General features: G+C 36.2%; 3 protein-coding genes across 3 annotated transcripts; 1 reads left to right on the top strand and 2 right to left on the bottom strand.

Moving 5' to 3' along the window:
- Positions 1-4,623: 4,623 nt before the first annotated feature.
- On the bottom strand, positions 4,624-7,401 carry LOC131675243 (leucine zipper protein 1-like). The gene is made up of 2 exons (XM_058954151.1): positions 5,934-7,401; positions 4,624-4,739 (listed from the first exon to the last, which is right to left on the bottom strand). The coding sequence occupies exons 1-2, from the start codon at positions 7,399-7,401 to the stop codon at positions 4,624-4,626; spliced, it is 1,584 nt and encodes a 527-aa protein (XP_058810134.1).
- A 3,234-nt stretch (positions 7,402-10,635) lies between these two features.
- Positions 10,636-15,488, bottom strand: LOC131675242 (uncharacterized). The gene is made up of 5 exons (XM_058954150.1): positions 15,038-15,488; positions 14,295-14,970; positions 13,738-14,186; positions 13,372-13,659; positions 10,636-10,967 (listed from the first exon to the last, which is right to left on the bottom strand). The coding sequence occupies exons 1-5, from the start codon at positions 15,486-15,488 to the stop codon at positions 10,636-10,638; spliced, it is 2,196 nt and encodes a 731-aa protein (XP_058810133.1).
- A 4,231-nt stretch (positions 15,489-19,719) lies between these two features.
- Positions 19,720-22,407, top strand: LOC131675241 (uncharacterized). The gene is made up of 9 exons (XM_058954149.1): positions 19,720-19,912; positions 20,019-20,240; positions 20,308-20,532; positions 20,642-20,869; positions 20,946-21,127; positions 21,204-21,468; positions 21,541-21,881; positions 21,953-22,175; positions 22,244-22,407. Exons 1-9 carry the CDS (start codon positions 19,720-19,722, stop codon positions 22,405-22,407), a joined length of 2,043 nt encoding a protein of 680 aa, XP_058810132.1.
- Positions 22,408-25,808: the final 3,401 nt, after the last annotated feature.

Raw genomic sequence — 25,808 nt, 5'->3', positions numbered from 1 at the left:
GACCTCATTTTCTTTCTGCTTATCTCACCTTCTATGCTAATAAAACTCTGTTACTGCTTCTCGCTCGATGCAGCTAATTGAGTTCGTTTTCTTGCCTAACATTACGTATGCTTCGCTCTGTAGAGGATGCTGACCAACGCCGAAATAGCTCCCCTCGGCAAATGGATGGAAAACGTGCTGCATGAAGCACTCACGGCGGCCGTAGCGATCGCATCGCGCCGAAACGCTGCGCCATCGACGCGAAGGGATGCTTTTCCAGCTCCAGCCCTGGCCTACTCCAATGCGGTAGGGGACGACCCCGCTAACGAGTCGCGGGACTCGTCAGATGATGACAGCGGCGCAAGTTCCGCAGAAACTACCCTAGACTTCCCCCAGAGGATGCTACGCAGGCCGAGACGGCCAGAGGGCAATACAGACCGTAAAGGTGAGGATTCACCGGACCGCAACCTGAAGCACGCCAACGAGTCTCCTTGTTCCGCCATGGCGGCCGCCGAGCGCTTGGAGGCCATCCTGCGGCAGCGCGGCTACGGCCCCGAGGAACGCGACGTCGCTACGAGCCTCAAGACCAAGGTAGACCCGGCCCCGACGGCGAAAGAGCCACCTACCCTCGAAGAGGAGTGGAAGGTCCTCCAGGCTCATTTCACCGCCTGCAGAAAGGCGCGGCTAGCCGCGGAAAAGGAGGAGGAGAAGGCCTACCGAGATGGACTCGCCTTCATCGACCGTCATGGGTCCCGCGGTCTCGCTATCGCGGGAACCTACGCGACCAGGCTGCAGGAGGCCATAGAACTCAAGGCCTACCTCCAGGAGGCGATCCCCGAATGGCGGAAGGAACGCGAGGCTCGCAAACAGCGCGAGGAGACGCAACAACGCCTACGAGAGGAGCAACGTCGAGCGCAAGAGCACCTTGAGACAGTGAAACGGCAGCTCGCAGCCTTGGGCGACCCACCGACGTCCCACTCCCGTCGAGCTTCCAACCAGGCCATCCCGAACGACCGGACGCGCCGCGCGCCAGGCTACTTTGCCCTGCAAGGAGCCGCGGGAGACGAGCCGTGCAACCGCTGGGCCGGTCCCCGTCCCGACCTCTTCGGCAAGCGGGCTTGCTCCACTTGCGGCCTCACGGGAGTACCTCGAACCTCCGACTGCCCGAACTGGTCGAGGCACGAGCTTTGGAGGAGCGGCGGACAGCAGCCGTACTCATATAGCACGGTCGAAACACGCCAACGCAGGGAAGCCTTCCTTCGAGATCGAGAAGAGTTGTCGGTCACCCACGCGGACGACGGCGACAGATGAGGTGTATCCGAGCACTAGGTCTGAACCTAAGCGCTACGACCATCCTCGCGACCTCGCCCCCGAGGTTTTCCCCCAAGAATCAGGCATTGACGCCCATGTTTTTTTTTTCTCTTCTCGTTTTCTTTTGTCACGCGTTATTAGATTTGCGATCCGCGCGAGAAGAGAGTCGCGGTAAGCTACATTCCACCTAGAGCTTCTAGTGTATAGATAAGTAAATAAAACATATTTTTTTACCACTACGATGTCTTGATTTTTCTTTATCAATTAATTTTTCTTGCTTGGTGGAGAGAGACAGGTTTTTCGACCTGGTACGCCCTGCTACCCAGTCTGGGGAAGGGGCATATAACGAGCGGCCAGACCCTCGTTATGTCTCTCTCTCCCCATACATAATTATAATTATTCTTGTATATAATTGCCTTATATTTATCCCACATGTATGGCAGCCAAAGGTAAGTCAGAGAGAGCGCTAATAGAGGGCGAGCTAGAGAGAGAGAATTCGGGAGGCCGGCGCGACGCGCGCGAGTAGGAGAGTAGGGCAGAGGCGCGCGATAAGGACTCGCTCTTGTACCGACGACTTGGAAGCACATGGACGTGTGACGAGCGACTACTATATACTCTTGCTTGCGATCTTTTGTTATCCGACTTTTCGCGACTAACTTTTGTGACTGACATTTCGGTTGTCTGCGAATACGCGAGTGTTTACTCGGTGTAAAATACCGGTGCTGAGATTGCCCCTAGTGCCTTTGGCGGGCTAGTTCCTGCGACCGCGCGTGCGAGCCCTTAAAGCCGCCCGCCTCTTGACTGCACCCGAGCTATACACTGTGCGTCATCGCGAACCACGTGCGAGGCTGAGGACATCGCCTGCAGGGCTAACGCCGAGATATTATTGTAAGTACCTTCTCGAATACATGTCTCTCTCGCTAGCTTTTCGCCACTCTCTCTCCCGCTTGCGCTGCGTATTAATTCTGTAGTAAACTTTCCGTAGTAAACTCGATGTTATTCGTATATCTGTTTTCTTCTTTTGCGCTTTCTTTTACCTATCGTAAGCAATCCCGTTCCGTCCGGCTTTCGCGCCCGTTCCTGTTGCTGCTGGGCTAGGCTTTGCACAGCCCATTACGAGGCCCACACCGAGCTGTTTTAATCCCCTCGTAATTTATATAACGAGTGACCCGCGCTGGGTCAAAACCCCGTTATATCCTTTAGTACTCTTTTCAAAATTACTTAAAATTAAACTCTTATTTACTATGTGCTCTGTCGCTCCTGAATCCGCTAGGAAAGATATATTATTTAAATATTTTAAATTATTATTGACATTACCTTGTATCTGTGTTTTCCTTTCTCTTTCTTCCAGTGCTGAGTGTGCTGCTGCAAGTGTTACTTGTGCTAGTTTGTTGTTATTCTTAAAATTTCCCTTATTCTTTTTAAATAATCTACCTCTATAATTTCCTCTACCATTTTTCATGTTATTATTTTTATTAAATTCTTTATTAGGTTTATAATTTTTCTTACCATGGCTACCTTTATTAAATTTATATCCTATCCCTCTACCACTCCCTCTATCTACATTTTTTTTTTTTTTGTTTTACAAGGAGTTGCGGAATCCTTTTTGCGGATTCCCCTTAGTCTTGATATCTAAGGAGGTATGTGGGACTCCCGCAAAAAAAAGACAGGCCTACCCACTAAACCGCCATCTCCTTGTTGTCCTTCCCCCAGCCATGGACTATGTTGATATTACTTCTGACTGGGGGTTCTGTCTGTGTTCGTTCGTTCGTATCGTTTCACTGTGCGTCCTTACGTCGCGTCAATCCGTCTGCTCAGTCATCCTTCAGACAGTCGTCCACGTTCTTACGTCTTAGTATGGTTTCCGTATAGGTAGCGACTAAACGCCACCATTCGGGTTTATGCAGCATCACCTCTACAATGTTATCGGGGGTGATGTTGCCAACTGTTGTCTCTAGTTCTCGTCTGAGTCTTGTCCAGCGGTCGCACCCGAAAAACGTGTGTTCCGCGTCGTCTCGTTCGTGTCCACAATACTTGCAGTCGGGTGTTCGTACTCTGTTCATATTGTGGAGGTACTGTCGAAAGTACCCATGGCCCGTCAAGAGCTGGGTGACGTGAAAATTCACATCACCAAAATTCCTTCCGAGCCACGGTCTCATGTCCCGTATCAGTCGTCTCGTCTATTTGCAACCTCGTTCTTCTGTCCATCGGTCTTGCCACATGTCGATCGTCCTTTCGCATTCAACGATTGCCGCGTTCTTTCGTCCTATGTCTGCGCTGCTCCCATAGATCCTTTTACGTTCAGAGGCAAGAAGATCCACGGGTATTACGCTCGCCACCACCAGGACAGCCTGCGCAGAGACTGTTCGGTAGGAGCAAGCGATTCGCAGAGCGCCCTGTCTCTGTACCATCGTCATTGTCTTACAGTACTTCTTTGTCTTCAAGGAATCTGCCCATATTTCCGCGCCGTAGAAGAGGATCGAGTGAGCTGTCGCCATTAGCAGTCGCCGCTTTCCTGGTCTCGGTCCCGTCGTGTTTGCCATCAGGCGGCTCAAGGATGCTATCCTCTCTGCCGCTTTTCGGGCTGTCTTCTGTATGTGAGGCCAGAAGGTCATCTTCGTATTGAGGGTTACTCCAAGGTACTTGACTTCCCCCTTGGTCTCCGTTTCATATGTACCCACTCTCATGGGTAGTATCGTCTGTATGCGTCTTCTCGTGAGAAGCATAAGTTCCGTCTTTTCTGTTGCGAGTTGCAGTCCGTGTTCTGTCATCCGTCGTCCAACTCGTCTCATGGTCTGGTTCAACGTCAGCTGTGCCAGCTCAGGAGATCTCTCCGTGATCACCGCCGCCACGTCATCAGCGTAGGCGACGAGGGTCACTCCGAGTGGCATCCCAAGCCGAAGCAGACTATCGTATAGACCATTCCAAAAGTCGGGTCCCAGTATCGACCCCTGAGCCACCCCAGCGGTGACCTGTCTCGTTACCTGTTCTTCGATCGTCTCGTACGTTATTCGTCTGTTTCTCAGATAATCCTCCACAACCCGAACCAGGTACGGTGGGATCCGAAAGTTGCTTTTCAGCGCCTCCAAGATATCCACCCACCTGGCCGAGTTAAAAGCATTTCTGATGTCGAGCGTCGCTAGCAGCACAATGAGTCGCGCCGCATGGCAGTGTCTATCTAGTTCCAGGAAAGAATCAATCACCTTTTGGATCGCTCCAATCGTCGACCGACCCCTCCTGAAGCCGAATTGCAAATCTAAGAGACCCCCTCCGGCCTGTATCGCGTCCGTCAGTCTCGGTCTGAGTAATTGTTCAAAGAGTTTACCAGTAGTGTCAAGTAAACTCAACAATTCGGCCTATCGGTCGGTAGGCCGAAGGTGTGCCAGGGTCGCCCTTACCTTTTGGAATAAGAACGAGCTTCGCCTCTTTCCACCGATCGCTGAACGTTCCTGTCGTCAAGCACGTATTGTACAGGTCGAGAAGTATCTCCGGCCGTAGACGAGCCACGAGCCGGAGAATCTCGGCCGGTATTCCGTCTAGTCCCGGGGCCTTGCCCGTCTTCATTGCATTTGCTGCTCTGATGAGGTCCTCAGCGGCAAAGACGGGGGGCGCCGATGCATCAGCGTCGTCCGTCACGTTCTTCCGAATCGGATGCGTCGGAAATAGTTCGTCAACGATCCGTCCTGTTGTTTCGGCATCTTTGAGTTCGGGTGCAACTCGGACTCCTAGTTTGCCGGTCACAATTTTGTATCCTGTCCCCCAGGGATCCTCGTTCACCCCCACGCAGAGCTTCCTCCAGCATCGCGTCTTGCTGTCTTGTATTGCTCGCGTCAGCGTCTTTTGTGTTGTATTGTACGCGGTCTGAAGGTTTTCCCTTTCGGGTCCACCTCCAGCCCTCGTCGCACGTCGCCGATTTGCCAGGCATATCTTGCGTAGCTCGGCTATTTCGTCCGTCCACCAGTATTGTGGCCGTCTTTTGTGTATCTGTCGTCGTTTCGGCATTGTGCTGGTGCACAAGCTGTTTATTAATTTCGCCGTCTCGTCTGTCAGTCTTTCCGTTCTTCGCCGGCCCGTTAGCTCAGGAGGAATCTTCGACCCTGGGGCTGATGCCGCCATCAACTCCTCCGAAAATTTTTGTCGGTCAAGTTTGTTAAGGTTCCACCGCGGGGGTTGGTGGATTCTCGTTTGTCTCGTTTCTGTCCGTTCCGCCACTTCGAAGACGATGTATTGATGGTCGCTGGCTGTATAGTCCTCGACCACCCGCCACCCCCTCAGCCGTGGCAGGATTCTGTCCGACGTCATTGTCACGTCAGGGATGGAGTCTCCAATCCCTGGTCGTCTGTACGTCGGCATGTGTCCCGTATTTACTACTGCTAGGTCCAACCTTGCGGCCATTTCCAGCAGCAGTCATCCACGTCGGTTCGTTTCGTTCATTCCCCACTCGATCGCCCTTGCATTAAGATCCCCCGCAACGATGACATCTCCGGGCAGGTCCCTGATCCCGTCTTCTAACAGCGTCGCCTTCCTTTCAAACTCCGCCGCGGTGCAGTTGGGTGTCAGGTAGACGCAGACATAAGTGACAGCGCCGACTGTAGCCCAGACGTAGTCGTCCCCAACTCCGCGGTTGGAGACTCTAAACAAACTAAGACCTCTATCTACATCATTAATATTATTGTTCTCATTATTATTTTGACCATACCATTTTCTCATTCGGCAATCAAGTCCCTTCTCGTGAATTTTGCTACAGCGGTAGCAGTACCACTTGTCTTCTGGTAAGTCGCAATCAGGTTCCCAGTGACCGTTCCTATGGCACCTGTTGCAAGTTGATTTCGTGCGGTACTGTGCCACGTGGACTTTCTTGTCCTTCTCGTCTGCAGGTGGTACTGTGGCATTTCTCTTCGCCTCCAGCTGTAATGCAAAGCTCTTTATTTCTGCTAACGTTAATTCTCTTTTGTTAGATTGCAGATATGCGATACTATGTAGTGTTAATTCAGGTATCGCTATATCAAGAGCTTGTATTAGAGCTGATCTTTTTTCTTCATCTGTGAGTGGTATAGCTTTATCACAACATTCATATTCAGTAATTAAATTGTCAAACTTTTTATAAAAATCTCCAAAATTCTCATTTTTCCGCATATTTATTTGATAAAGCTTTGTCCTCACCGAAGTATGCGTTACATTATTGGCTACCCTAACACATTCTCTTAATTTTTCTAGCATTTCTCTTGGCTCTTTTAATGTTAAAACCTGTCTATAAAATTGATTGTCAATATGACTAGTTATAATATTTCTCACTGCTAATTTTCTTTTTGCTTTTAAATTCTCATTAAGGTTTTCCGGTTCATTTACTCTTTGGTCAATAATGTCCAATAGATCTTTTGCTTCTAACTCTGATTTTAATTTATATAGCCAAATTATTATATCAGATTTTGCGCTTAACGTATATTTTCTCGTATAGCTATTTAAATTATTCATTGCATTCGCGTTTCTATTATTCTCTAAAGTATTTTTTAAACTATTTAACGATTCCGACACTTTATTTGAAACGTCATAATTTAATGTTAAATTCTCCCGATCGATTACCAAAATATTTGGCTCGTTATTTAAAATATTTGCATTATGAGCGGTAGAGTTTAGAATATTTCGAGGTACCTTGGTTTTCAAGCTTTCAACTTCCTGGGTTCTCTTTTGAAGTTGTGTACGGAGGAGCTCGTTTTCATTTCTCTTTTCCTCCAGTTCTCTTTCTCTTTCTCGTTCTTTCCTTTCCACGTCTATTAACATTCTCTTCAATCTTTCTATTTCTGTTTCCTCTTCCGTATCTTGGACTTCGTTTGACTCCATTTCCTCGTCTCCAGCTAGTCCTTTCGTTTCATCCATAGCATCGCACTCTAGCTTTTCGCCTCTGTCCCTTCTTTTCTGCCTTTCTCTTTCGATTAGGGTATTGCGTAGCTCTGCTTCGTAGGCTTCAAGCGCATCTTTCTTTTCCTGGTTTTCAGGATCGCTTAATTGCGCTTGTAGCAATTGATTAAACTTCCTCGTCTCCGAGGGAGTTTTTGTACCCGGCTGTAATGCCGTCTTTAATATGTCTTCTTTCGAGGTGCGTTTATCCATTTTGTTTTCGTAGCTAGCGAAAAATTTAATTTATTACTCTTTTAATTATTTCTCTTTTCTCTTTATATAAATATTTTTGAAATTCAAATATTTATATTTTTCTCATTTTTGGATATCCAATATAAATTATGAAAAAAAACACACTATACCTTTTGCCTAGTGCTGTTCTTATATATTGTCCTCTTTCTTTGTAGTTTAGTATTTCCTTCTCGTTTGATGTTGTTCTCTTTCAAAATATCTATACAGCATAGAAAAAAAATTAAATCTATTTTATTTAGGCTTTTGACAAAATATTTTTAACAAATTTTTAAATCGCACCGCAAATCTAAAATTTTCACGTTAAAAATCTGATGAAGATCTCACATGCCCGATATATGCAACACGCACACTCCCCCACGTCTGGTTTTCAAGCATCGCTAACGAAAATTTTCGGGGAGAGGCGTACGCGCACGTGCTATACACACCCGTAGCTTGCTCGAAAATTCACCTGACGCCGAATGAATGTTATCCCTGTACCACAGGTTTTCGCACGAATTCGACGTATTCTGTCAATGGTATTTCAATTTTCACTTTTCTCTCCTTCTAATTTGCTATTATTTACTTTTCTTAATAATAGCCTCTTTTCTCTATTTTTTTTTTAATTTATTTTCTCGTTCTCATTATGTATTCGTTCAATTTATTCTCATTTTTTAAAAATTTAACTCGTTATATTTTCTCTTGTAGGATCTCGAAAATTTTCTGTTTTGTTCTTTATTTATTGTTCTATTTTATTTAGTCTAAAACTTCTCTTCTCGGAATCCGCTGACTATTGTGTGTTTACGTTGTGTATCTTTTACAGCATGAGCGTGTATAACTATATCTCTAATTATTGCGCGCCAGTTTCGACCTGCACGTCGGTCGTCGCTTTGTCTTGAATAAAAGAAAAAAACACCCAACGAGTTTCCTCAAAATTTCACGGCTTTCTCGAATGATCCCGTTTTCTCGTTTGATCCTTTTATCCTATTTTCTTTGTAATTCACTTTTTAATCGCTATTTATCTATTTACCTAATCTTTTTATTCACTTACACTATATATATTTCTCTTTGTCTCACACTTTTTTGTCCATTTTTGCACTTCCCCTTTCAAAATTTTCTATTCTAATCACTTTTCGCATTGCACTTTTAACACACTCTTTCTCTTATATTCAGCACTTTACTTACTTTGAAAACAGCTTTTCTCGTAACTAATATCCACCAAATCCGCGGGCTGGCACGTAACCTTTTGGAATGTTAGGCTCGTGGAAATTATTGGCAGGATATTTTAAATAACTAAATATGTTTTATTAAGTTGAACTCTTAAACTTTATTTTCTACTCAAACAACAATTCTTTTTATATTCTCTTTATTGTTAAAGATAAACTCTTAACTGAATAGGCTAATACACGCTGTTCGTAACCAACTACTCAAGTCGTTCGAAACCAAGCGAGTGAGCGGAGAGCGGAACCTCATGAAGAAAGAAGGAGGCAGCGCTGACTGATAGATGGCGTCCTCTAACGCTCCTATTTCCAGCCCTTCATTCTAACAGTTAAATATGTTAATATTGATATAACAATAAGAAATAAAAAAGAAGGTAAAAACTTGTAAAGTTTATCTAAACCTATATATTTTTATTTTCCTATAGGAAAAAGTGATACTGAGTGAAGTAATTTTATTTATGACCTGATTGACTGAATTTCGTTACGTGTGTCATAATTATGAATAAATCGGTCATAATAATAAATCGAAGTACTTTACATCTATCAATACAAATAAGTATAATTATTTGTAGACATTAAACTGTAAATGACTTCCACATTCTCTCAATGACCTAACCTTAAAAAAATACGATAAAGTAATCTTAATGCACTTCAATTGCATTTATTTATTAGACATATAAATTAATTGAATATATCTTTATTGTAAAGTTTAGCTTCGGATAAATATGATCAATATTGAGAAGAATGGTAAATTGATATGGTATATGAAATTCTGCAAATTTATTTCGGTGCAGTCGGCATCGTTAATTTATTTTAAATAAATTTTGAAATTTAATTTATAAATGTAAACAAATTCTCCAAATGGTTTCAGATGAACAATGGAAAAAACAGTTAAATTAAAATAATATATCTGTTGATATGGAGAAATCCTATGGAAAGCTTGATACCATGAACCAATACGTTAAAAAAGAAACAAAATTAAATTGTTAGGCGCAGCTGATGGTTCTATCCTATCCTTATCCTTGCCTTATATTTATTTTTATTTTTTATTTTTATACTTTTTACATATTTTATTCCTATCTTATCTTTAAAAAAAGATGAGTCGCTGACATCCAGCGTTGTGATTTGTTGATGCAAAAATAGAACGCGAAATTTTGAATTTTCCTATACTTTGAAATATTATTATTATTATATATTAAAGAGTGTAAGATTTCTATTTTAGCGATAAATTCTATTCATGAATAATTAACATGGATAATAAACTGCAAGAATGGAAATATGTTAGTAAATTGGTTTAAGAACATAATACGTTATGTTTTGAAATTATTTGTACAAATTGTTAATTTTATAACCATCTCCGACACTACAATCAATATCGTTGTGTTAAAATTTGGTAGAAAGAAAAAGAGAATGAATAAAAATAAAATAGAGGCTACATATTTACTTTTGTATATTTTAAATTAAAACGTATGCGAACAAAGGAAATTAATTATCAAAATATTAAACCCGTTAAATTAGAAGAATATTCACGGGTGTTTTCATAGTGGCAGCAAAAAGTATACGATGTTAAATGTATTACTCATACTAATATAAGATTGGAGCCATAATCACTACTTTGAATATGTAAGTTTAGTGTTGTATAATAGTATAATATAATTTATAATATGTTGTATAATAGTATAATTGTATAATAGTATAATAGTATAATAGTCATATACATTCTAGCTGACAGAATAGCACAGTGACTGATATCATTAAATTTCTTATTTTTAATTAACTTACCGAAAATATTTTGAACAATACATTCATTTGCAGGAAGTATACTTTTTTCTGGGAGTTGTAATTATTGTTGTCATCATTTAATGTTCCATTTCCAACGTGCAACAAATATTTAGCAAATTCAATTTCATGAGGTAAAACCCTCATATTCGTTTTCAACTGAAATTTAGAAAAAAGTGGCCATAAATGACTGTTTTTGAGAGATATATCTAATATTTCACTACGTGTTACATGAACTTTGATTAGAAGCAGCTCTAAAATCTCCACCCAAAATCATTATTTTCCCACCAAATGGAAGATCGTTGTTTATTACATATTTCAATGTTCTGTTGACAATTTCCAAAGCATATCTCGGGGCCATTGGTGCTTTATCCCAAATAAATACTTTTGTATTTTTCAAAAGCATACCTTCTTGAGATTGTATTTTGATGTTTGAAGATGAATCATGGAACATAGGAACTGGTAAACCAAAAGTTTTGTGAACTGTTTTGCCGTTAGGTAATAATGTTGCAGCAATACCTGTGTATGCCATTGCAGAACATTGAATGTTCCCTGACATTAAAAGATTGTAAATTGTGGTAACGCGCGAGGCGAGTTTGTCCCGTACGAAGGCCTTTTTAACAGCCGAGCGGCCTTAGACCCGGGCGGCAGTCAGACTTTCGGGCACCCCGGCCCGTTCGCGCGTCAATAATGAAATCCCTGTTAATTATAATCCGACACTCGATATCACAATTATAAAATAATTAATTGAACGTTTATAGCGATTTTCGCTTGTTTATTAAAAAGAAAAATGTAATAGCGATTTTCTTTAATATAATGGGGAAGCATATGGGCAAATCCCAAAAACTTTTGATTTTTGGTCAAAAAAAGTAGAATTGGCCAATTTTTAGAGCACACCTGTGAAATTTGGTCAGGATCACAGGACCTAGTGTAAGAATTGATAGAATAGTTGTGCTTAATTTTTTATACAATGCTCCACCAGCTGCAACCCTTTCTCCATTAACAATATAATAGTACTCAAAATATTACATATATCTCTGTATTTCTCGACATATAATACATACCTATTTGTACACAAACACATGCTTACACTTACACATATACACACGCACACACACACACACACACGCACGCACACACACACGCACACACACACCACTCATTAACAATAATGTGGAAATGATTCTTAAATGAAAATACATGATAAAACATGAGCCATCAACAATATATTTATAAAGTTGATACCCATGATTTTTGACATTAAAATTTATAATAGCCCTATTCTTTTAATAAAAATAGTGATCAAGTTAGCATTTTGTTATAAGCTTCCACTGGTGATATTAAATAGAGCACAGTGATCGTCGACGGTTTTAACATGTTACTATTTTTGTGCTACTAAAATATGATGATAGTGGAAAAAAGTTTCGCGAGATATTTCAATCTTTGACATCGATTAAAAAGCTAGTTTTAACAAGCACACACTTTTTTGGCACATAAATAGCTTTACTTAAGCATCAATTAAACATAAAAATTTGTTATATTATGATTCATTCAATGCTCCAATCGCTATAAGCGAAAATCGACAATTATCAAATTCGGCAAAAAACCAGTTACAAAACTTGTAGCTACTCCCATTTATTTTTTATTAAGGGCACATGAAAAAATGAAGATATTTCTTCAAGGGCATAGTACATAGAACAACTTCTAAAAGTTTCAATAGAATTCAAACAATGCTCCACGTTTTACAGCAATTCGAAATTTCTTTTTTTGCAAAGTAACATGCAAAATTCATCAATATTCCGACTTTTTGGATTTTTGACCTTCAGAATTGCATGCAAAGGTTATTATTGAACAAATAATATTTTTTTTCCTGATACACACGTTGCAGACCTTTCAAGTTAAGCCATTACAACTTGACCAAACTCATGTCTACGCAGCTGTAGAAGCGAGTAACACAAAAATCAAAAGTTTCTGGGATTTGCCCATATGGTTACACTTATAGGCGTTTATATTTATAATATTTATTCTAGTCTCTTTCACAACATAAATAAGTTAAGCAGAATAAAGATATATATATATATATATATATATTTTTTCAGACGCGTAATTTTCACCTCGCGATGTCTATTATTTTTTGGTTACATAAAAAGTGTTACTCACTTTGTATTAATATTGTAAATATAAATCGGTCCAAAATATTATTTGCATCGTGATGTGGCCATCACTTTTTTTGAATCTGGTCAGATTAACTGGTCCAATATATTTTTTTATCCAATAGTGTGGCAACACACAAGAAAATGATAATTCCTATGATTTTCGTTTACACAAAATTATTAAAACGAATGTACTCGACACTTCTAATACTTAATTATAACTCGAACAATTATATTCTCAAACTCTTATTATGGATTTAACTTCAGTAGGAATAATGCAGCCTTCTTAGTTGAGTGCTCACTCCTAACTGGCTAATCTCTGGTCGTTGTTTTCGCCGGTTCATTATATATCCTTTGTCCCTCGCATTCCGTCTCTCTCTCGCACATATGCTTTAGACGTTTACGCTTCTCGTATCGGCTCGTATTACTTAGCTAAACACGCTGACTGCAGCATGCTGTCGCAGCATGCTGCCGCAGCGTGGATCAGCTTCTGCCGCTCATTCCCACCGAGTCGCGCACACGAATATTGCTAGCTATACTATGTCCGGACGGAAATTGCGAGAGCGAAATATTATTTGACAAAATACAATTATAACACAATGAAACGTCACGTAACAATAAATAAAAGTTTTTCCAGATCCCCCTTGTCCATCAATATAAAAGCAGGTTGAGCCCTCATAATTCTCTGAGCGTGATGCCTCAAGAATATTATCAACTATTTGTTTCTGCTCTGCATTTAATTTTTCATATTGTTGGTTGCCAATTTCTAGCTGTCTGTTTTCGTCACCATTATTATTATTTACAATTATATGAACTGTAACTTATATCCAAGTCATTGTTACGTGAAAAATTTTCAGACAGTGAATCTTTAAATGTTTTCCATAATTTTTCAGGATAAGTTGGTTGACAGTGAATTAATATACGAACAAATAAATTTCTCAGACGCTGAGGCATCATCCAAAACACAGCTTCTCTCATAGCTTTATTCCATTCCTCGTCATCTTCAATAATTCCTAATGCTAGGCAGGCTGCTGTGAAAGAAGTATGTAGTACATCATCTACAGTTCGCAAATCATTGTAATTTGTGACACCTTTGACATATAATAATAACAATCTTAAATGAAATAATTCAACATTTGTAGGGCTTACAGAATATATGCGTCCGATACAATTAAAGTGTTTTTGCCTAGTTCGCCATGATAAAATCATTTGGCCATTAACTTTTTCTTTTTTGTATGTAAAATGTTTCAGAATTTCATTGTAGTAATACTGTCTTGCTTTATCATTAGTTGTATTTAAACTGAAGTAATCAAGTAACATACTACTTGAATTATTTAAGTGTGCTAATAGTGATAATTCATCTTCATTTTGTGTAATAATCACTGATTGTTCATTAGGTAGATGTATTGGTAATCTTGAAACTGAATGACTTTTATCTTGCAATGCTTTACTAAAGATTCTATAACATGCTTCAACTGGACCTACATAACGGGTTTCAATGTAATTACGGAATTCGTCGTGTTCAATGATATTCCCATTTTTTGCTTCGCCAATTACTACTGTAGCTGCATCGTATCCTTTATAAATATATTTGTATAAATATTTCACAGCTTTAATACTTGAAATAACTTCCACGTTAATGTGACAGTCAAAAATTTCTAATAATTCAGAACAATATGGAACTACCTATCTATTATCTATTTTATGTCCATTAGGACATTCATACTCGACACCAGTATCTCTCCTGCGATATTGTGGATAACCATTTGCATCCATAGTTGTTTCATCTTGAAATTGCTTTGGAAATTTTTTTGAGCATTTACCATCTTTCATACACCAGTCACCACATGGGCCATGAGTCATAGTTCTCATAACAATATCAAATAAACGTGGATTTCTTATTTGAATTGGTAGTTCAGCTGATATGAATTTGTCAACTATGTCAGCCGTAGTAATTTTATATCCCTGTTCTAATGTGATTAATAAATGCATATGTGGTAATCCTCTTTTTTGAAACTCAATGACATAAACATAAGAGGCTACTTTTCCAAAAAAACTTTTTTTCACAACAATATCAAGTAAATAATCCTTTTTTAAATCAAAAACTCTAGCTACTAAATCTGATCTGTCAGCTACTTGTCCTGGTAACAAATTATCTGTTATTTCCGACCAATTTGGATTACACGTCATAGTAAGAAAAATGTCAGATTTTCCAGTTTCATTTACAATTGCCATTGCGTCCTGATAACATTGTTGCATATACCGATGCGAACCATTAAACGATGAAGGTAAAATTATAGTTTTCCCTACATGACCATTTACATCGTTTGCACAATTCCTCATGTGATCTTGTAAACCTTGATAAGTATCAGCTCGTAATTCTTTTTGATGATTATTGAATTCTATATTGAATTCTATCTTTTCCGATTTTTACGTAACTATCTACTACCCATTGTTAAAACAATCTACGTCCTCTGATAATAGGATTGAAATCATCCTCTCTGATAGCTATTCTGTACCTAGTATAATCTAATCTAGTAGTATCTATAGTATCTATTCTGTACCTAGTATAATCTAATCTAGTGATTTTATGTCTATTATCTGTACGAAACATATTTACCTTCCAACCTCGTGTGCCGTATGGGTAATATAAAGAATAAATCCATGGTTCTACATTAGGATCCAGAGAACTTATAAATTCTAATGTTTTTGTGTTTTTATTTCTAATTGTTATGTACAACTCTGGAATTTCTCCGTCAGCATTTGTCGAAAAGATTGCCGCAACTTCATTTACTCGTTGAAAATTATACCTGCGGCAGTCTTGGCCTGGCTTTAGTGAAAATAATATATGTAATTCAGGTTGTGATGAATTGCCATGCATTTCTGCTATTAATTGTTGCATACGAATTTCATCTTTCATCATTTCAAATGATTTATCATAAATGTTGTTATTACGAATTTTGCTATTGTTATTAATTCATAATCTATTACGGGATTTTGTTGCATTCGATAATGCATTGTTTTAAATTGATCGATGATAAAAAGCTGTCCGTATGAAAGTTTTTCATTTTCGTTAGGGTATAAAGCTGTCCCCACTGAAAGTGAAGGTACAAATTTTGTACAAAATTGGTACCAAATTTGTACAAAAAAGTGTACAAATTTGTACACATTTTGTACGATATTTGTACAAAATTTGTACGAATTTTGTACGATTATCATCATTTTTCTGTAAATTAACAAACCATTTGTCATTATTACGATGCAATTTACTGTCATAAATTGAAAGGTGTAATGAAAATACATGTAATTTTTTGAAAATATTACAACTTTAATATTTCATAACGAAAATTTTTATAAAAAATACTTGATTATTTCTATACAATACAAAAAAGTATTAAAAAAATAAATATCATATTCATTAGTTTTTAGCCGAGTAAATGCGAACGTGAGTACAATAAGTAAAGCGTGAAAATTTATATTACAAAACTTTTTATACACATGAAAAAAAATAGATGTGTAATTTTTACGTATAATTCTAATAATGGAACATATTTGGAACAGCTGAAATGTACTGTCCAGTTTTCGTATTTATAACAATTGCTATATTCGTTATTTCATTAGTTTCTATATCGATCTTATCTTCTTCGGTAGACACAATTTTTTCAATTTTTTTACATTTTTCAAATACAGTTTTGGTAGCGATGTAATTACATATAGTGAATTCTTTTTCTTTCAATTCATCTACAACAAATTTAACAATTTTTATAAAGTTGCCAGTTCTTGTCTTAGCAAAAGAATTGTTTGTCCGAGCACCTTCTTTTTTACAGCATGCAAAGAGACAATCTTCTTTAACCATTCTTTCATACGTTTTTGTGTATTTTGTTGACAAGTTTCTTAAATTTATCCATTGATCTTCAGTATAAACAGACTTGCCTAAATATCTATTTTCTCCTATTTTAACAGTTTTCTCGGTAAGCCGATTATTCAACTGACGTACAAATTTCAAGACTGCCGAATTCTCATAATTCTTATTCAAATGTTCTTCTAACAGTATGCAACTGTTTTCATATTCTAGCTTTCGGCAAATTTGATGCAAGACTCCATTACTTGATTTTATCATTTTCAGAAGTTTTCCATTTCCTGCTTCAAATGGATAACCAGTATGGAAAGGCATTGGTCCCCAGTTTCTAATACTACCCACCAAATGAAGCAGTTGGTGAACATTGAAGGTCATTGCGGTTTGGCCATAAAGTTCTTCTGTTTCTACTATGAATTCTTTCAAACATTTTTCGGCATAGTCAAGCTCTTCGTTAGTTATGGAGCTTTGCTTTAGAATGTGCATTACTTCCACAAGTAATTCCCAGTGTTTTGCATAAACTTCAAAACCCGGCATCATTTTTAGAATGGGTAAGCTATAATATAATAGCCAATTTTCCCATTCACGCGACTTCCAGTGCTTTCTATCCTTCAAAAAATTGTAAAAATACTAATGGAGACAAATATTTTATTCCGTGAGACATTCCCACCTCTGGAAAATTCATTTTCAAATTTCTCATTGTGAGTAAAGTATCGTAGGTAGATCGCTTGTTCGGCACATAATCTAGAAGAGGATACTTAACAACTTTTTTTTTCATGCATAACTGGTATACCTGGGTGCAAACACCAGTTACACCCAAAATATCCATTGTATTGCGTAAGTCCTTGAATTGGCCCACGCGCACCAGAATCAACGCAACAAGATATCGGATATAGTCTCAAGTTCCGCAATTCGTTATTGATGGTACAACGAATACCTTTAACATTTATACTATTAACGTTTTTTGCAAATGCTTTCAGAAAAATATTCATGTTACGTTTACTTTTACCTATCCAGAGCGCATAAGTTATGCTTCCACTAAGTCTAATATCTGATGGAACTTCATTTATTTGTATTTGTAAAGGCCAGAGAGAAAAATTAGTACTTTTCCAAAGTGGGGTTCCATCAGTATTCAAAACACAAGTAATAAAGGAATTTTTCAACTCATTAGGCAATGACAAAAAGAATTCTCTATATTTCAAGCCATCGCAAATGTCTTGAAAGTTATGTTTAAGTAGATTTAGACTAGATAAAAGAGTGTCGTAGTACTTTTGGTTGATTTCTAGTAAATGTCTAATTTTATCTTTTACGTTCAAGATTACGAAAAAATTAACGTTGTTGCCTTTAACTTTAATTTTACGCTTACAATATTTACAATACACGAATCGTTCAGTAGCTTTGAAGGAGCATAGATATTTCTTACATTTTATGCATACAGCATGGAATTCTGCGATATCGCAAGATCTTAATAAATTGTCAATTTTATAACGAGTATCTTTTAAAACGGACTTATCGAGGAAACTATTGAACATTTTACAAAGTTGTTCTATCCCAGTTATTGGCAAATTAAAATGTTCGCTGTATTTCCCAATAGCACATAACATTTCCGCCTGACTTACAGCTACCTTAGCGGGTGTAATTTCATCTAATGTACCATTATCCAATTGACTTTTGACGGGACTAACCTTGTTTTGTTTTTCATTCCAAAATTACTCTTCGTCGTCTGAGTTGTCAAAATCACCGTCTACATCTGTTTCTGGTATTGAATCTTCTACCTGAAATAATTACGAAATTTTGTATAATATACGTAAAAATCTTGTTAGCAGTACCAATAATTGACTAATATTATTGCAAAAATCAATCAAAGAGTGGATTGGTAATAACTGAAAAGCTTAATTTTCTGTTACTTCCATAAAATTACATTCATTTTCAAATGACTTGAAAATGTGAAAAAAAATGTCTTTTCAAAATAATCTGAATAAGTATTCAACTTTAAGCACTTCTTTCTCTCGTAAACTGAAGAATTTGCACAGCTATTTTGCAAAAGTAGGTTTGCGTGCAGATACTCTACTGGCACAGTTAATCACAGCGCTTGTTAATTAGAATTTGGGAAAGAAAACCAGTCGTGTTTAATTAGCAGAGAGATAAAATTACTGTCAGGCTTCCTTGATACATTCATTATAATTATAATACTGATCAATCGTTCGTGAATTTTTTTATTTCTTGTACAGTAAAAAAATACTAATTTTATACTAAATACTGTTATTAATTCTTTGCAACAAAACTGCAACAGGCAAACAATACACATTTTTTTTATTTTAAGTAAATACATTATTCGAATGTAATGAAGATTAGTCTCACCTCATCAGAGTAACTAAGTCGAGCACTCATTGACAGTTGTGATTTATATTGCTCTGAATTTGCCTCGACAGAACTACTTCCACTCTGCATCATATTATCATGAAGTCTCTCTGGACTATTGCAAGCAATATCTGGCTGCACCAAGATTTCTTCCGGACTTGTTGAACCAGGAATAATATCCTCAATATGACCTGTGTCTGGCTGAAGGCCTCCAATGTTTGCTAATTTATTATTATGTATGATTTTATAGTGTTCCTGAAATGTAATTAAACCAGTCAGATTTCTCACAACGAACAATTATTGTTTTACAATACATACAATATTTACATTGATATCATATAGTGCATTGATATTCATTCATAGATTAGAAGGCAATTATTCACTAACAAATGATGCATTTATAAGAAATTGACAACACAACTAACCTCCATATTATCAGTACTAGTAGAATCACTCGTATCATTTCTTCTTTTTTTTTTGGCATGATCGTATTTAGCACATTTCGGTGGACTATCTCCGGTTTTAAGATATTTCTTGTATGGTCCTCTTTTTTTCACCATAATTTATAATTTTATGCAATCTTATCGATTGTATATCATAATATATGTATTTATAACTATTTAATTAATGCCATATCAATTGAGTTTCAAGACGCGACAAGAGTTTCAAGACGCGACAAGAGTTTCAAGATGGAGAATATATGTGCGCGCCCTACGCATAGGTAGGGATATTACAGTGTGCATGTACACATACGAGTGCGCGCCTGCGCAGGGCTAAAGTCACACGAGAATTGTCTCGATTTGTGTGACAACTTTTATTTCGATCAGAGACAATAGCAATCATTTCTTTTGTTCTCCATTGTCATAAAATTTTTAACAATACGGATTAATTACGGTTAGATAAAGCTTTTCGCATGTTGCGATATTTACCAAGCATGCCTCCAGAAAAAATTGATCATGCTTTAGTACACAATGATATAACTAATAATCTGGAAATCATACATATAAAGAAAATAGCTGGATTTCTCAAAACACCATTGCATTCTAAAGATTTTGATAAAAATATAGCCTACTATTCTTTGGATGACAACAAAAGGATGAATGAAATTTTCGTGTTAGAAGTAGGAAGTAAGTACCAATTGAAATATGTAAAGTTAACATGTGCTCGAAACATGTAAATGGATAATTATTTATCTGTGTATTTGTTCGATATTATTATTGTTTATTTTTACAGGTAAATTATCTATGGACAATGCAATAAAACAATTGGAAGAGACTATAATTTCACATGCTATTGTCGATTTTACAACTGAACAAATAATTAGAGTTATTAACATTAATGATTTACAAATAGATCCAAAGCCTAAGCATAAGCTTCAATTCTACGATAAAAAAATTTATCAAGCTAAAGGAATCAGCAGTGATTTTTCAGATGTGATTATCTATGCCTTAGGGAGTAAGTATATATACCGTGCAACGCAATTTTTTTTTCAAAACAAATACTGTATGTCCATAATTTTCAGGTGAAGAGGAAATGCGCACAAAGTGTCAGTCTATTGAGAATAATTCTTTTGCTTTAGTTTATATTATTGATCAAGATATAATTAGAGTAGTTGCAGTGTCAGCCATAGAAGAATATCAAGTCTCGCCTCCCAAAAGTTTATCAGATTTCAACCTTGAAATAACATACAATTATATAGAGGCGTCTGAAGACAGATCCATGCACGTTCAAGTTCTGCAGTTAGGAAGTAAGTTTTTCACTTACAACTTGATTATTGCGTTCAAAGAAATTTACAGTATAATATATTTTGCATTTAATTGATAAGGTTGTCTCATTGATATTTTATTTTTTGCAAGATTTTCCCAATTGTGCAAAGCTAATAGATGAGTACAACAAACTAACACATGCCCTGATTATGTGGAAAAACAGGAAGAATGCAAAAGATATTATTCCAATTGCAGATATAAAGGAATTTGAAGACCAGTATCCAGAACATTCTACTGATTTCGATAAATACAGACCATATTCAGGTTTATTGACAGGATCAAAAAGATACGCTGCTATACAAATTGTTTCATTTGGTCGTAAGTCATAGTTTTGTTTATTAAGATGTAACATTTTATCAGCTTTTTCATTTAACAATTTTATTTCTATTGCAAGATCCTGTGATTCTCAAGTTTTTAAAAAATAATTCCACGAAAAGATTAAAAGCCACCAAATTTAGTGTAAGTTTGATTGAAGCATGCAATCATTCTGCTTCAGGCAGTGATCAAGAAAAAAACAGTGAAAGTTCTGATTCAGTACTGAGGTCCAACAACGATGAAATAAATCATAATAAACATGTAAAAAATTTAACTATTCATCAGTATTCGCCATATCATTTTTTTTTAAATTATTAATTCTTACATGTTCGTACAGAGACGTAAAAAATACAAAAAGAAAAACAGTAGACTCATTCAACGTTCATCAAAAGAAAAAGAAGAATTTACAAGAAAAAAGGAGTTATTTTTGAAAAATAATAAACAAAATCCAAATACTCACCAGTCACCAGATTCTGAGAGTGAAATGTTAGTGGAACAGATTGAAAATATAAACGATAATCCTGAGTTATCACAAAATAGTGAAATTATTTCTAGTTCAAACAATAGACAATCTCTCGCTCCTTTAAACGCAGCAAATATAGGTAAGGTATAAAAATAAATATTGAAATGAATAAAAAGTAATATATTTATTTTGTGTCTTGTATGTTTTCAAGATTTCAATGGAGGGCATAGTTCGACTCTTTCTACTTTGACCAGGGGTAATAATTTTCAAAGTAGGAGCCTTCTTCCTAAAAATACTTCATCAAAGCCACGTTCACACCAAAGAAGATATTCTCGTGCAAGAAACTGTAGTTCAGAAGAAGAAAATAAATGTGGTCAACGTGAAGGCAGATCAACTCAAAGAGTTAGAAAAAGACTTAGGAAAAACCAGTCTGTCAAAGCTTCGATTTTCAATGGAATTATTCATGATGCTTCATCAGATAGTAGTACTGGTTCTACTGAGGAATACAGCATGTTTGAACGCATCAAAGAAGTCGATAATGAATCTAAAGAGGTTAGTGATTTTATTTATTTTGAGATAAAACTGTATGATGCGACGAATGATTTCCTACAACTACTTTACAGATCATCTACATCCATATTGGTTACAATTTGAAAATTCCATACCAAGATTGGAAAGATGCTAAACGTGATTCTACGGACGATTATTCACTTGTTCAGAAAATTTGCAGAAGTTTATTTGGTAAAGACATTGTTGGAATTTATTTACAAAAAAAGTCTTACATAAGAGTGGTTGAAGGGCGCCCAAGAAGACCGATAACAGAACCTGAAAAAAAAGCAATTACAAGTGAGTTTTGCCCTTAATTTGTTTTTAAGCATTTGTAGATAAGTTTACATTTTTGTATTTGTTTACAGAATGCCTCCGATATTTTATTCTTCACCAAGCTCCTGAATTATTAAAGGAACGTCCACTGCGCGATATCATTCATCGTAAAAACATTCGTAAGATATTGTCAGTTGAACTAAATCATCAATTTGATAAATTTCAAGTGGAACATTTCAACCTACGTTTTATCTAAGACATTCACTCAATATTATTGCTAGATTTTTAGATTGCATATGCTATTTATTTATTTATTAAACTATATTTCAGAGTTTATTTATGAATATATAATTAAACAATAACTAATACTATGTATTTACTGTTAAATACGAAATTTGAAAAAAAATAGTATCTTTTTTAGTTTATATGTCGAATAAAAGAAAATATTTGACCAAGAAACAACATATACATTTTCATTCATTATATAATACCTTTAAAATTATTTCAGTAAATTGCATCCTAATAATGACAAATAGTTTGTTTATTTATAGAAAAATAATAATAATCGTACAGAATTTGTACACTTTTTTGTACAAATTTGGTACCAATTTTGTACAAAATTTGTACCTTTATTTTCAGTGGGGGTATTTATTTGATAATACTCGAATAGGTTAGGAGAATTAATTATTCGTGCGTGCGAAAAATTTTTTTGGTGCAGGACAGGTTTTCGAGTTCTCTCGAGGACAGACGAGACAAGGTCGAATCGTATCGAGGACAGATTTATAGAAAGCGTATTCTACGGCGGGCAAATAAGCAGAGGGCTGTTTCTCTTGAAAACAGACAAGTAGAGGGCAACCTATCCAAGTTTAGATGAGCAGAAGGCCAACGTTCTAGAGAGCAATGAACGGAGGTCAAGTTCTGTTAGAATTTCTGTAGCAAGTGTTATTCCAAAAAATGAATAAGATCGTATTTTTATCAAAGCAAATAAAAAAATAATTATGATTTTTATTAAGTAATAGTGAATTGTAACATGTTCTACTATGAATGTTCAGTAATATTTATCTGATCAGTTATTTCTTTTATTTTTATGTATCCTTGACTTTCTCGTAGCAGGTTCTTCATTGACTTTTTAAATGTTTCCTTATCAAGCGCTTTCAACTCAGAATGAGTTTTGCGTTCAAAAGAATAATCATTCCTTTTGTAGCATTTATACACGGTGATGCTGAACTATTGGATGAAACTTATATTACTAGATTCGTCTTGAAAAATCAATGAGATAATCAACGTTAAAGAGTAGCCAATCAACGGCCGGCTTTAGAATATAGAACGCAGCTTGGTGAGCGCGGAGCGGCGTAAGAGCTGACATACGTGCCACGCAGTCAACTGAAAACGGTGCTCAACTACATTTATGCGTGTAATGAATTTTACTTGCTAACTGCAATTATCAGTAATTCAACAATTATTTGAATTTACTTGAATTATTTTATTCGACATCACGTGACGAATTAACACGATGAATTTAAGTGAGCCGAAAATACTATCGTTTTTAAAAATTATGCTATTCAGCGGAATACAAATTACGCTATTTATAGACAATTTGGAAAAAGACCATATTTTCTTCTTTTGTTAATGATTAAAAACTTTTTATCTCTAAAAATATTTTGTGTTAATTTTTATCATGACGTTTTAAAAATAAACTAAAAAGCACAAGGTAATAATTGAAATTAAATTAAATGTATGCGTTTAAATTACGAAGATTAAGAGCTTCCTTTCTCGAGCGTGCGTAAATTGAATCTTCGCGTACGGAATAACGAAAAAATACAAGAGTAGTACTGCTAACGAATATCATATTTAGTTAGCAATACGAAAATAGTACAAGTATAGCATACTATACTTTATTCACGCGTACGATTCACACGTATATATAAATTCTATGGTGTGAATTGTGAATGACCAACTAAAATTACAACTCGCTTTCTTCTTGATACGGATGTATTAATAAGCATAATTACAGAATTAAAGGTAAGTAAAACATTTTTTTAAGTAAAAATTACTCTGGAAAAGATAGCTTAGTTAGTTTTTACATAAACTATGTTATTAATCTTAACTTTTTTTATTCTTATCTGACATAGTATCAATATTAATCAATATTAATATCAATACTATCGTGCTAAAATGGTTGTGTTAATAAACACAATTACAGGATTATAGTATATCGATGTTTCCAAAATTCTTTTTCTTCTTTAGAACCTTTTTTTTTAATTTTTTTTTTACCCTGGAATTCTGCGACTGCTCGTTTTCTTTCTTTTTCCGAACTTTATTAAATGGTTCTACTCGTTTATTTTTTGTGATTTTTTAAACCACCCCTTTGGCGATTTTTATCCTTCAAAGACGCATCTCACCCCTTGATTTTCAATTTTCCGAATTTTCGATAGCGTTTTCTTAATCCCAACCAATATTCAGGGGGCTGTAAAATAAGTGTTTTTTGAAATTCGCACTTTTCTTCGAAAAAATCGCTCTTATAAGGTTGATTCAAGGTTTGGTACCATTGGATTTGTCTTAAAAAACTGAATAAGATGGCACAATTAATTTTTTCTTTACACTGACAGAAAAGAACTAATAAAATTTATTATTATTGTAGCTAACTTTGCTATTTATCTTAGCAAAACTGGGATGTACTAGAATTATGGTGAAAATTATATTATTTCCATCAAACATTATTGTGAGTATAATAAGGTTTATTATACTTTCATTTTAAAAATTATTGAACCTTTAACAAAAAATATTACGTACCTATAGAAAATATTTTTATATTATAATTTTTATTGATATATATAAGAAAATTTAATTCAATTAGTAATAAATATTACCAATTGAGAAGTAAAAATTATAATATACGTTATAGAAATTACTAAAATACAAAGCAAATTTTGGTACCTACAAATTGTATTACGTGAGATGTACAATTTTTACTATATTTTATGGCAAAAGTTGCTTTATAGTATCGTGTAATATAGTACACACGGATCGCGTGCTGGCCGATGTTTTTAGGTTGTGGTGTAGTAGTGACCGTGAAATGTTCGTTGCTTTTTTTTCGGTTTTGCCGGCATGCTCTGTATCAAACAACTGTAAGTACATATTTCATAATATTTATAGTATGACAGTTACTGTTTGCTCATTATTTAGACTTGTTCATCTTGTTTTACAATATTTTGATTGTATCTCACGTTTCATACAATTTTTTAATAAGATAGATCTAATTATCCCACATCTAACTTCATTCTTTTCTCATTTTCATTTTCTCGTCATCAAAGGTGTGTGGTTATGGGTTTATTTAAGTAATAAATAGATAATTCTAAGCATGAACGACGAAGAATGTAGTCAGGTACAATGAGGTTTCAAGCAAACGTTACATTATTATACGTAAGCTCATAATACGTTCAATGTCATAGATTTCAATCCAAATGGATGAAACTAGATCAAAGAAGGTCAATGAAGCTATTATACCAGTAGAAGAATTTGATGGCTGCCTGCAGGGAGGGCAAAATAATTATATTCAAGGTTGCCAAGTACTTGAAAATACGAGGGGGGTCAATAAGTCTTTACGAAATCCAAGAGATGGCGTTCATCACGCTTAAATTATTATGTACGAGGTGT

Source organism: Phymastichus coffea, unplaced genomic scaffold (genome assembly GCF_024137745.1).
Source record: "Phymastichus coffea isolate CEN01 unplaced genomic scaffold, Cenicafe_Pcof_1.1 PCOF00017, whole genome shotgun sequence".
Lineage (NCBI taxonomy): Eukaryota > Metazoa > Arthropoda > Insecta > Hymenoptera > Eulophidae > Phymastichus > Phymastichus coffea.
Note: the sequence above shows the minus strand (reverse complement) of the source record. Positions and strands in the feature narration are given on the sequence as shown.